This window comes from Pieris rapae, chromosome Z, assembly GCF_905147795.1.
Source record: "Pieris rapae chromosome Z, ilPieRapa1.1, whole genome shotgun sequence".
NCBI classification, from domain to species: domain Eukaryota; kingdom Metazoa; phylum Arthropoda; class Insecta; order Lepidoptera; family Pieridae; genus Pieris; species Pieris rapae.
The window spans coordinates 1,325,490-1,339,760 of NC_059534.1; the positions used below are offsets into that span (position 1 = coordinate 1,325,490).

Here is a 14,271-nt window from a genome sequence, read left to right on the forward strand (position 1 = left end):
TTAATATTAAAACGAACAATTTGATTATTAATTTGGAAAACTAATACTTATGTCTGATATTTATCCTTATACTCAAATTTTAACCATATGAAAATACATATAATATGATAAATAAGCATTGTTCATATGTTCGCGGCGAACTCTCCAGCGACAGACAAGTACGGCGGCTCGTGAACTTATTTCAAAATGGCGGCTTGTAGCGTTAGTACGGCACAGACCAGTAATGGCAAACTTCACTCCTCTACAATTGTACGTCAGATATTAGCGTGAAGAGCGTTGGCAAGTTTTTATATAAATATTTTTGTCTTAAAAAAGATTGTAATGTTTTCGTGTGTAATTGAAACAACACACTGATATAATCGCCTATAGCGTTTTGTTTAACTCTCTCCGAAATACGCGAAATTCGTAGCCCCCAAGGTCGTCGAGGATCTGATGAAATAATACCAACAATTGCGAACGGGTTTAGCTGCTATCTCTACATAAAGTAACGGAAACATGAAGCTAAAATTACATTAATTTTGATTCACTTGAAAAATAAATTATTTCTATCTATGAATATAGAATATGAAGAATACTGGAATTATGTAGAAAACTGGACAGAAATGTATTCCTTTATTTATAGACTAAACACTGTATTCTAAATAAAGTTTCTCTATCTGCTGGAAATGCCTTAGGTTTTTGAGGATTAGTAGTTAGGAAAATGTGATTGGCTATAGCTCTTAAACTACTGGTTCGAATTCAATGAAATTTGAAATATATAACGCCTGCTTGTTGAAGACTCTATTAACACAATGAAGTTACAGAGGGGTCAAGAGATGGCACACGATTGTCCATCGTCATGATATGGAGAAGAATTTGGAAACAATAAGAGCTTTTAGACAGATAATATACATACTACAAACTCCAAACAAAAAAAAGAAACAGCAAAAAGTGGCGATCGACCGAGATATAAAATAATATATCACCCTCATGAATTTATGGAAATAATATGTATTTCGAATTGGTATTGCCAAAGTTATACAGGGCGTCCCAAAAATCGTTAAATATCGGATATAGGGTTTTTTAACTGAAAGAAGACTTTATGCTATGTTTAAAAGTTAGTAATTCTGCATTCAAAAATTTTTAAATAAATATAATGCTGGATTCTAATAGTGAAATATTTTATCAAATACTTTCTCCTAATTGTCTGGATGTATATCAAAAATTAAGTTTGTCAAATCACGGTTCCATTTTAAAGCAACATATTTTCATCACTCGGCCATGCAGTAATTGCGCATGCTCTTTTACACCATGGAAATTAATTAAAACATGATTTGGTAATTGAATAGAGGCACATACAAATGTAACCTAACCTGATCACAAAAGCCACATAGAATTAAAAAAAACATTACCTACCGTAAAGCTAACTCATAAACACAGTGATGCCATCAGAATGCATCCTCACCTTATTTGATAATTACCTGAAACAAACAATAACAATTTTATTAACTAGAACGCTGTATATATATATAGGTAACTTAGTTTTAAGTACGTTTAATAAATATTCTAATTTTATTTATTTATGGCTATAAATATATTATATCAGAATCAATATATACATTATAGCTATTGTTTTTGTTGATCTACGATAACTGACTCTGTGTGCCCACGGGCAAAGGCCTCTTAAATATTCATTTTAAATATTTAATAGGCAAGCAACATCTCTGCTAATTGCAGACGTAACCTTGGAGTGGAACAGAAACTCGGGATTTCTATAGGTTATAGTAGAACGATTTCTGGAAATTTAAGTCCAGAAAATGGAAAGGTATCGTGGCCACAGAGCAGGCGGTAATAATAAACGGTTTAAATGTATGAGTTCTCCTCCAACTATGATTTTGATCCCTTTGGAGTAGAGACTCGGGAGTCGGGGCGTAGGATTCAGATGCACAGCGTACTAATTTAAGTTCCCGGCGGGTAGGTAGGTGTGACGCAATACAGCGACAAAATGCCGTCATTAATGGCTTATTAAACTTTAATTATAAATAAATTGATTTAAATTTTGATTACTGTTACGCTAAAAGTTAAATATACATTAAATGCTCACTAACTTACGCCATTTCGTATACTTTACGTAAATGAAAGGTCTCATATTTTAATTTTCTTTAACCTTTAAAATCAAGGTTACAAGAATTTATTATTTCATCAATTGCAACAACTACATTTATAATTTTTTTCACTGAATTTATTATTACGATATACATATTTGTAAATTTATTCGCGTGCTTCCAGACGGGTTGCCTAAACAAAAGGTACAAGTGTTTCTACCTTAGATTGTACGTTCTTCTCTTACGAAAGTAGCACTTGTATGAACCGTGAATGCAAGTAGAAAATATTCCAGAATCTCTGGAATATTCCAGAATATAATAGAACCGTCATGCGCCATAAAGAGAGGCGATGGTCAGTGGGGACCTTGGGTGGCACCCGGTGCGGAAGTTGGTGGTGTCACCACATCGAAAGTAAAAAGCAGTCAATTTTATATTTTTTTTTATAGAACCTATTTTATATATATGATACAAAAACATGGATCACTTATTAAATGATCGCAAGTATGCAACGGGGAATCCCCCACGTCGGCATTTCCCCCTTCTCACTTCGTTGTGGATAAGAAGGAACACTTCTAGCAGGCAAACAAGCTTCAAGAATACAATTAGTTTTTAATATTGATATGGTCAGTATAAGCTATTCAGTTCATAATTATATACACAACAAATACAAATATGAATAAATAATTTTTGAATTTGACTTTGAATATCTTAAGAAAGAAAGTGCCACAAGAAGTGATTGAAATCACTTGGTATTACATGGATACCACAAGCCTTATGATGAGTAGCGAGACTTGGTTTTGACGTGACACCGTCTTATAATTCGATGGAGCCGGCTGTACACACGAAAAAACATGATGCATGCGGCGTTTCCTCGCTTTTAAAAAAAAACAAAATCTGAACTAAAAGCTGCCTCGTGTTCTGTCAATATATTTGACAAAAAAGGCTTTACTAAGATTACTCTATAGCTTCACAAGGTGCTATAGGGGAAACTAACTCCATTAAAATATATATTTTTATAATATAACTAGCGGATCCGACAGACGTTGTCCTGTCTACACGTCTTTAATTTGAAAATTGCAAACTTTTTTTAATAAGCTAAAACATTCTGGACCATTTTGATGAAAATTATTATTCAAATGTTATGACAATATCTAACGATCCAGCACATGGTCTACAATAACACAATGATAACAAAACTGTTTTTAAATTTGATCGCAGCGCTGTCGGGACAGACTAAAAATTAAAATTAAAATTCGAATATTATTTAAAATTTGACACTGCGATGGTAGCGCCGTCTGTGGGATCCAATGTAAAACATTCCAAAATCAACAACTACTAATAAATTGAAAATTAATTAAAAAAACATTGTCCAGCGGACAAAATTGTGAATCTAAACCATTCCCAGATCCCCTTGAACACACACAAAAAATTTCATCAAAATTGGTCCAGTCGTTTAGGAGGAGTTCAGTCACATACACACGCACACAAGAAATATTATATATATTAAGATAATATTTGGTATGTCAAATATATCAATTTGGGTAGGTAAAATTTGGATCTTAGGACTAATTTTGTCGTACACTGCACGCTAATATCTCTGTTACAGCAGCATTCAAACACAGTACCTAACCGTTTCTAATTCTATGCGTCTTTGATTGCAACAAACACCCTATGACTAATAATATTTTTGTTATATCTTTTTACGAATTTTATAATTATTATGAGGTTTAAATATGTTTATGGTTATATACCATTATATATATTTTGTTAAATATATCGAAAAGACCTTGCCACGCCCGCTTTACAAATTTAAATTTAATTATAGAGTAACTATCGCTTTATATATTTAAAAATTTGAAAATCGAATTAGAACTTAGTTAAAAAAACCTCTCCACACCCGCAATATCAACCTATTTTCCCTACATTCTTGCTCTCAATTTAAAAATAGAACATGTCTTCTCATACAAAAAAAGTCCAATACTCAGTACACTATCAGTTCAAAATTTAAAATCGAAAATCAAACTTTATACGATACATTAATCACACATTGATTATAAACAATTTTTTACGACCACTTCACATAATGTCACTCAAAAAACCCTGCCCTTTTTAAAACTTGTAAATAGAGCCTTTAAACTTGATTTCCGCAAACTTCCCAACTCGGCAACTTTCCTTCGCGTATAAAAGGCCGTGTAGGCATTCTGTTTGCATTCAGTAGCTCAGTAGCAGTCAATAGAAGTGCAACATGAGATTTCTGGTAAGACCACCTTATCAGCTGTTATCATAACCATCTTCAAATTATCTCATAACCACCCTTTTGATTTAACATTCAAAATGTGATAATAATGTTTGTAATTTATTAGTTGACTAGTGTTCATAGTAGGTACTATCAAAGAGAATATTTTTTATTATTATAAATGATTAAATATTGATATTAGCACGCTCATTGTATAGTACATGTTAAACGTAACAGCAAATTTTTAGGTGTTTTCTGAATTAATACATCTCAAAAAAAAATCTTGTAATAACCGAAATGCCATAAGAAACGATGGCGACGCTTCTTTAGTAAATGTTCCATTTCTAAAATATTTAACCGTGTACAAATAAAATCAGTGTCTTCGCGATTTGATTACTGCCTCATCAGTTCCAATCCCTAGATTATCTAGGTGATGTATTAATCGTTCCGGTAACAAATATCCCATAAATGCTATGACATATAGATAATTGTCATACCATAGACGTACTAATGTTATAGCATTACGCGAGTGCTTTCAATGTTACTCTCTTGGAATACTAATGCGTGGTCAAGGTTCGTGAACAGCTCACGAAATTTAACACAATGAAAATAAAATTATAATGAGCGGTGTTGGCCTAGTGGCTTTAGCATGCAACTCTCGCCCTTAAGCATCAACTCCCAGCTGTGCACCAATTGACTTTTGGTGTGCAATTAACACTCGCTCGTATACGTAGACAACATCGTGAGGAAGACTTCATATTTTCATTGATAATTTTTGCATTAACGGATGACTTGAGTCATACACACAGCCATTTCATACTACCAAGCAAATGTATCATACGACCTACGCCTAATAAAAGTCTTTAAAAAACTTCGCCTCGACATCTTTATACAGGAATAAAAAAATTTGATCGCCTTCACTATTTTTGCATACAGCGCTCATACCGGTACCACCACTTACCACATGCTTTTATAGACATTTCTCACATAAACAACTCTTTTCCAGATCGCTTTCGTCGCCCTCATCGGCTATGCCTCAGCTAGCGCCATCCTAGCTCCATTGGTCTACGGCGCCAACGCCGGTGACGTCCAGGCCGCAGCCATCGACGCCACCGTGGCCGCTCAGGACACAGTCCGCGCCATCGGCGAAGGACAAGCCAGAGCAGCTGAAGCCGTCGTCCAACACAACACCGAGGCCGTCCGCCAGGTCGCCGAAACCAACCGCAACCTCCACGAGAACGCTTACTGGGGCAGTCTTGCCGCTTCCCAGAACTACGTCGCCGCCGCCCAATCCCAGGTTGCCGCCATTGATGGCGCTGCCGCTGGTGTCCGCGCTGCCTATGCCAGTGCCCCAATTGTTGGCGCTTATGGAGTTTCCCCCTACGGAATCGCTGCCCCATACACCGCCTACGGCGCGTACGGTCTCGGCCTCCGCGCTTGGTAATTTCCGAACCGATGCTAGCGTAATCGCATTACCATTTTGATGCTAGCGTTTTAACATTACCGTTTTGGTGCCAGCGTTTTGACATTACCGTTTTCACGCTAGTGTTATTACGTTATGATAATGTTGGCGTTTTTATGGTAGCATTACGCGTCCACAGTTTTCATCGTTTTTAAAATTTTCCCGGATTTGCTCAACAAAGGTCTCAAAAGTAACTCTCTTTGTAAATAAGTGCGCCATCACTGCCAAAGTGTAAATAAACACACTTAAAAACATATGTCATTTTCTTTAACTTAATTCCTTTTAAACTGCAACTGCTCCTCACTCCATCTGTCGTATAGTGTTATTAATATGTGGATAGACAATTTGATTCTCCTCCTCTACCGAATTTTATAGTAAATTGGAAAATGCGAAGTAAACTAAGCAACGATATTGGGGACACAACAGTGCGCTCGCCAAGTAGAACATAAAAGCGGCCTTTTCCTTTTCTAGATCAGATCAGGATATTTTCAACCCCCTACAACATCGTTGTGGATGAAATTAGACGTCTGAATTCAGTGTCTAAGAAGGCATTGTAAACATGGAGTATTTGAAATCTAATTCAATTTAACATAGTCAAAGTTTCTTAATTCAACTGTCAACCACTCACTGACCTTCAAGAATACAGTTAGTGTTTAATATTGATATGGTCAGTTTACGATGTTTGTATAGATTACGGAATATCAAAAGTCAGAAGATACCCTAAGTAGAGATCGAATTAACCTACTTGGTATAACATGGGTGTCACTTTTATGGTAGAAGAACTACGTTGCGAGACTTGTATTCTTCACAAGTAATGTTTTTGATGACATACAGTTTACTATTTATAGAACAGTAAGAAACTATATCAATTAACTGTATCCTCGATTTGGACGAAGAGGCTTCTAAAAAAACTCTTTATACTTGATTTAAATTTGTAAGTCTACCGTTCCGGCGTCATCGGGGTGTTTAATAATAGAGGATATTATTTTTACTCTATAATAACATGCTTGCATGCTTCGCGTACAAAAATACAATATGCAAAATAATAAAATGGTAATTGCTATGAAGCGAATGATTTATTTATATTATTTATATACATACATTATCCTCACATACTATGTCAATACGATAATGAGAAAAAAAAAAAAACATATAGGTACACAATATTGCTACTGCGAATTAACAATTGAAACATATAAAAATATAGCGTCGAGGTCAGCATTCAGTAGTAACAGTTCTTTGGACACCTATGAAACTATGAAAGCCTTAACGAGCAAATACCGCCTAGGCTCGTATCGTTATTTCACTTCAATCTATCAGACAGCCTAACTGAATTTGCCAATCCAGAATTCCTTCGACTCCTTTCCATCAGCTACTTATAGAGGGTTTATTACCCGTGGAACACACAGTTTAAAAAAAGTCAATTCTAAGTATCAAAAAGTATATTAATAATGATACCGCGTGGCTATATATTATAGATTGATATCTTCTATTAAACTGTAGTAGGTACATTGATCCCAATAAATTCCATAGCATAAAGAAATATTTATTGGTATTTTTCACACATTGGGTTACATTACTTTCCTACACATACCTTTTTGATAATATTCTATAGCCATCGTATAGATTAAGCTTACGTTAATCATTATAATGGTGAAAGAATTATTCAATTCCTGTACTTTTGGAATGCGATCAATCGAGTAATCTCTTTATAATATAAGTGTAGATGACTAAATAAAACATTGCTACTAAAACCTTTTTAGAGGTGGGCCTCAGATTACTGTATCTGTTTCATTTAATTTAAAGCCCTCGTTAAAAGTAAATTAATTAATAAAGATTTTTATAAATGTGACGAATACTTAAATGACCCTAATTCTTGGGATTGATTTGCTCCAAACAAACAAATTGTATTAAAAACTTGGCGATTGAAAAGACTAGCGGAAAGTTTCTTGCCAGTTCTTCTTACCCGCTCTACGCCCTTGATTCGCGAACTGGTTGTAAATATAAATTTACAATTAATTTAATTTTTTTGACGTTCATAAGTGTACTTATTTACCTAGGATGAATAAGGATATTTTGTTTGGTTGTTTGTTATTTGTCAAACAAATAGGCAAGTAGGTGATCAGCCTCCCGTGCCAGAAAAACGACGATCTGGGTCTAAGGCAAGTCAGTGTCCTCGCGATGTCTTCCTTGGTCCACAACAGGTTCTACGAGATCAGAGATGAGAGTCACACGCTAAAACCGCTTTTTTATTGAGGTAGAACTGCTCTTAATTAGCGCATAACATTACATCTGCACCTTCTACTTCTACTACATAGCGATCACGACCGCTCTGCCAAGAGCGTACCGATTGAGAAGAAGAACTGCTCTTACCCAGCCCCGCACCATGGTCGATCTTGACGCCGGGTCTGTGGTAGGCCGTAACTCAAGACCATCTGCTATTCAAAGAGGTAGAAAGACCCTACCCACATAAAACAGCTGAGCGCTTCACACGCTCATGAGAGCCAAGGCGTTCTACCCAAGGGCGCTGAAGCTACTAGCCGAAAACTGTTCTTTGTGTACGTAATCGTTAACTGATAAGAATATTTAAATAATGCAGAACACCTTGAATACATTATGTAACTTAAATAAATAGTCCAACTATTAACATTACAATATTTTAATTAGACTTGTTGGCAACATAATGAGATTTAATTCCAAGGTTGCGTCAGCACAGCAGATATTGAAGGAACAATATTCAAACGACGCATAATCGCCAGGAATGGTATAGCTGTTCCAGATACAGTACGGGAACTGAGGTCATCCCGACAATAAATCATTCACAATTAAACACAAGGTCACGTGTCAATAGACAATAATCTTTATACCAATTCTTAAAAGGCCGGCAACGCAATCGCGAACCCTCTGGCATTGAGTGTCCATGAGCGGCGGTATCACTTAACATCAGGCGAGCCTCCTGCCCGTTTGCCCCCTGTTCTATAAAAAAAACTCTAAAATATCAATTTAAAAATAGAGCTGTATTCCACGCCCAATTTCTATATTATCTATTTCCACATTAAATACGAAATATTAAAAATGGAATGCATTCAATTTCCAATTTAATCGCTACCATATGTTAGAGCCAAAGGGGAAAAAAAAAAATCGCTACCATATAATTTTTGTAAAATTTAAAAATGGAACCATATTCTGAAATGTATTCTGTGCATGATTTATTGAATATATTTGACAAAAAAGGTTTTACTAAGACTAATCTGTATTTAGCTTTACAAGGTGTGTAGAGTAAACTTAATCTATTCAAAAACCTATATTTGTATAATATAGCAATGTTTAGTATGTGAAAAGGTCGCTTGTTCGACGCATAAAAAAGTAAAATAATTATTACATTAATTAGTTTGGGTCCTGTCATCAATAATAAAATATTTCAACAATTGCATCTTAGGTCTAATTTTGTCCTATATAGTCCATTTACAGTGTAATATATATTTATTATTATATAATTACTATGGGGTTTGAATACGTTTATGTTGTACTATTTAATGTAAATTACCCTTAAAATTAATTGAGTCTTTTGTTAGATATAGTAAAAAGATTTTTCCACGCCCGCTTTACAAATTTACTGAGAGAGTATTTTTCGTAATTTTAACTCTATATATTTCATAATTTCAAATTAGAATGTTATAAAATCTAAGTTAAAAATTCCTCTCCACACTCCAAATTGAAATTTGAAAATCGAATATCAACCAATTTTCTGTACATTCGTGTATAAGTTTAAAAAAAGAATATGTCTACTCATATTACAAAACACACTGCCTATTCAAAATTTTTGTAAATCGAACGACGAAACTACTTGCCATTTACCAAGCTTGCAGAAATACGATACATTAATCACACATTGATTATAAACATATTTTTTTACGTCCGCTCCACATAATGTCATTACAAAAACCCTGCCCTTTTTAAAACTTGTAAATAGAGCCTTTAAACTTGATTTCCGCAAACTTCCCAACTCAGCAACTTTCCTTCGCGTATAAAAGGCCGTGTAGGCATTCTGTTTGCATTCAGTAGCTCAGTAGCAGTCAATAGAAGTGCAACATGAGATTTCTGGTAAGACCACCTTATCAGCTGTTATCATAACCATCTTTAAATTATCCCATAAACACCGCAGTGTTGATGGTCCAATTCAGTCTGTAAATTTTAAATTTATAGTAGGAATTTAGTTCAATAGTGTTTATAGGTTTTACGTCATCTGAATAATACATGCTTAATCATTTTTTTTACATTTAAAATGTGATAATAATGTTTTAAATTTATTAGTTGAGAGGGGATTTAGTTAAGTGGAGTTTATGGGTATAATACATTCAAAGGAAATATATATTATTAATACACCTTCATTGTTTGGGGTAGTGTCATTGTAGAATAAATATTAACCATTTTAATATCAAATTTATTAGGTTTTAATCAATAACTTAATCGATAATTGTCTTGTATTAAATGCCATGCAAATTCTATTTATACTGCGTAAAACCGACTCCAAAAAATATACTTCAATTTCTAAAGTATCAAACAGTCTTTGAATATCACTGCATTTGCAATTTGATTACTGATTAATCAATTTAACTGGAAAAGTTAAGTACGCGATTATCTAGGTGAAATCGGTCCGTTAACAAAAATCACGAAGAATGCCATATGATTTATTCTGCGTATAGCGTCTTAAACCTTGCATGTTGCTTCTTTAGCAAATATAGTTCAATTTCCAAAGTATCAAACCGTGTACAAATAAAATCAGTGTCTTCGCAATTTGATTACTGACTCATCAGTTCCAATCCCTAGATTATCTCGGTGAAATAATAATCGTTCCGGTAACAAATATCCCATAAATGCTATGACATATAGACAATTGTCATACCATAGACGTACTAATGTTATAACATTACGCGAGTGCTTTCAATGTTACTCTCTTGGAATACTAATGCGTGTTCAAGGTTCGTGAACAGCTCACGAAATTTAACACAATGAAAGTAAAATTATAATGAACCGTGTTGGCCCATTAAATTCCCAATAAAGTAAACAGTTACAAAAACTAAAAGAAAATATAAATAAATTTGACCTAAGCGTCCGGCAAAAAAAACATTCCAAATCTATGTAAAAGCCTAAATAATATCAAATAAACAATAACAAATAAACAGTAACAATACGTTAAACTAACAAAAAACTGTTTAAAAAATAAAAATGGCTTATAAGTCAAAAACTTCCCCAACTGTACCCTTTTTACAATTAGCTAGAAATTACCTTACTACAGGGAACACACGACCTGTTAAATAATTAAAATCGATTCCGATTTTCAAATCCTTCAAATAATTGTAGCCGATTTCTCGTTAACGATTCAGGAAGTAAGCAATAATTTTGTGGCAATACAATTTTTCGGCGGAGAATCAATTAAAACCCTGATCGGATACATTTATGTAGGTGATTAACCACACGTGTAGTTTCGTCCAAATGTCCGGTTTCCACACACGTTGTTTTTCTTTATACGAGAATATGTGAAAAATTCCTCGCTAAATACTACACACGAATATATCTATACTATTATTTCTAAAGTGGAAAGAATTGATTCTTTGCAAAAGGCACAAAAATGGCCCGGTTTGAAAAATTCTTTCACCATTAGAACCCTAAATCCCTGATGAATAAAGGCTATCAATTACGATAGTATTAAAATCAGAAGACCAATAAACTATTGGCAATGTACTACAATTTTATGGAAGATATTAATATAAATTTAAAAGTCTATTTATATTTAAAAGAACATGGTGCTAGTATTTAAAAGCCGTGGGCAGCTTGCGAATTCCAGTCAATTATAACATTCTTGTGTGTTTCACGTCGACCTTCAATACTTTAGTGTCTAATTGAATAGCCCACCTGCACACGCATGAGAAAAACATATGACAATACATGCCCAAATACTTGTAGTCAACCTCTGGTGATTAAATAATTTGATTGCCCTGACTATTTTTGCAAGCAACCAAAATTGTATGCCTTATTTCATTAAAATTTACTCATCTCTTCTATATGATCTATCGATTCTCTTACCACGTTCTTTCAAAGACAGTTCTCATGTATCAACTGAATTCCAGATCGCTTTCGTCGCCCTCATCGGCTATGCCTCAGCTAGCGCCATCCTAGCTCCATTGGTCTACGGCGCCAACGCCGGTGACGTCCAGGCCGCAGCCATCGACGCCACCGTGGCCGCTCAGGACACAGTCCGCGCCATCGGCGAAGGACAAGCCAGAGCAGCTGAAGCCGTCGTCCAACACAACACCGAGGCCGTCCGCCAGGTCGCCGAAACCAACCGCAACCTCCACGAGAACGCTTACTGGGGCAGTCTTGCCGCTTCCCAGAACTACGTCGCCGCCGCCCAATCCCAGGTTGCCGCCATTGATGGCGCTGCCGCTGGTGTCCGCGCTGCCTATGCCAGTGCCCCAATTGTTGGCGCTTACGGAGTTTCCCCCTACGGAATCGCTGCCCCATACACCGCCTACGGCGCGTACGGTCTCGGCCTCCACGCCTGGTAATCACCGATCCGATGCTAGCGTAATCGCATTACCATTGTGATACTAGCGTTTTAACATTACCGTTTTGATACCAGCGTTTTGGCATTACTGTTTACACGCTAGTACGTAATGTTGTTGGCGTTTCAATGGTGGCATTACGCATCCAAAGTTTTAATGGTTTTTCAAATTTCCCTGGATTTGCTCAAAAAAGGTCTCAAAAGTAACTCTCTTTGTAAATAAGTACGCCATCACTGCCAAAGTGTAAATAAACACAGTAAAAATATATTTCGTTTTCTTTACCTTCATTCCCTTTAAAATACTCTAATTAATATAATTATTTTAAGTTAATTTATTACATAATATATAATTAGACTTGGATAGACATGCCAAATTTGGTTCATCATATCCTGCAATAACTATAAAGTCAGAATGGGCAGTCAAATAGACATTGCTATTTGGGGGCTCTTTTTCTCGAAACAGTTCAGACCATTCTCGACTCCATATAACTTTATTGTGTAGAAAATTCGAACGAACGCTGTTTTTTTCGTATCAATGATTAAAGAGGCATTGTATACGCGGTATATTTGGAATTACATTCATTTTAAACCAGCAGTTTTAGAGTTAAAACTACGCAAAGTTTCTTAATTTTTTGACTCACTGACCGATTATAAAACCTCTTAGGTTCTAGTTAAACATGTACTCTCTCTACTCTCATTATGATAAAAAAATGTGATAAAAATTGATATAGTAGCTATAAAATTAGCTACATGATGGCTTAAGACAGAAGATCCTTCAAGTAGGAAAGGTCCCTCTGGAAAACTTACTTGAATCTTACAACTTCTTATGAGGAACTGAACGGCGAGACTTGGTTTTTTCAGAGGTTATGTTTTTGATGGTACATATACAGTATACCGGTAACCGGGAGACACTAGAGAAATTCATCATATGCTCTGTAAATCATTTAAATCATGTGTAATGTGCGGTTCCTGGGACATCGGGTTCTGCTTTAGAGCAATTAAATTTTCAATCTACATTGCTTATTATATGCTTCACGTACAAAATTAGAACATGCTAAATAATGTAATGGTAATTGCTATGAAACTTTGAATGAAATGTTAAGAGAAACGACCATTTACTTATTTTGTTTTTTTTAAATGTATCTTTATCTATTAATCTACTTGCATGTTTTCTGTTTTTTATAAATAAATTGTTTATCTATATAATCTGTTTTGGCTCTGTATTGTTTTAGTACTTTGTATTATTTATATGTATAAATATAAGCTGTTAGATTACTTATTAACCGAAATACATACATTATCCTTACAGACTTACCAATACGATACGTCTTTGTTAATGGGGACGACCATGAAACAATGAAAGCCTTATTGAGCAAACTGAGGTCATCGAATTACCGATAGTAAAATATTCATAAAAATAATTAATACACGCTAGCAGATTTGTCTTTATTGTCGGCTCTGAACATTATAAACTTTAAATATATAAAAAAAAAAAACAAATTGTATTTGTATTATAATTGTAGTAAGTTATGTGTTAGTGCAGATTTTATGTATGGAATATTACACCGTCAAGTCTTCCATCACGGTGAAGCGCTCTTCAAACTGGCGTATTTCTAGACACACCGCAGGACGACAAATGGCTTTAAACTGGCGCAGGACGACAAATGGCTCTAATTTTTATATTTTAAATGCTCAAAATTCGAAAGATATATCATGGGGTATAAACTCTTGCTTTGACATAGCCCCATAAAAAAGTCAGTTGGGGTTAAGTTGGGAGATTTGGGTGGCCACAATATGTCTCCGAAGCGGATGATTATTTTTCCGGGACACAATATTGAATACTTTTTTTTCTTTTTTTTTTATAGAACAGGGGGCAAACGGGCAGGAGGCTCACCTGATGTTAAGTGATACCGCCGCCCATGGA

The 14,271-nt window shown here is 35.0% G+C and overlaps 3 protein-coding genes across 6 annotated transcripts in view; 2 read left to right on the plus strand and 1 right to left on the minus strand.

The window, feature by feature from the left end:
- LOC110992655 (WD repeat-containing protein 7) overlaps nucleotides 1-14,271 on the minus strand; it is a 116,302-nt gene that overhangs the window by 43,244 nt on the left and 58,787 nt on the right. The window lies entirely within an intron of this gene.
- LOC110993839 (cuticle protein 1-like) lies at nucleotides 4,248-6,036 on the plus strand. The gene is made up of 2 exons (XM_022260205.2): nucleotides 4,248-4,341; nucleotides 5,327-6,036. The coding sequence occupies exons 1-2, from the start codon at nucleotides 4,330-4,332 to the stop codon at nucleotides 5,762-5,764; spliced, it is 450 nt and encodes a 149-aa protein (XP_022115897.1). The 5' UTR covers nucleotides 4,248-4,329; the 3' UTR covers nucleotides 5,765-6,036.
- Nucleotides 9,757-12,613, plus strand: LOC110993838 (cuticle protein 1). The gene is made up of 2 exons (XM_022260204.2): nucleotides 9,757-9,886; nucleotides 11,914-12,613. Exons 1-2 carry the CDS (start codon nucleotides 9,875-9,877, stop codon nucleotides 12,349-12,351), a joined length of 450 nt encoding a protein of 149 aa, XP_022115896.1. The 5' UTR covers nucleotides 9,757-9,874; the 3' UTR covers nucleotides 12,352-12,613.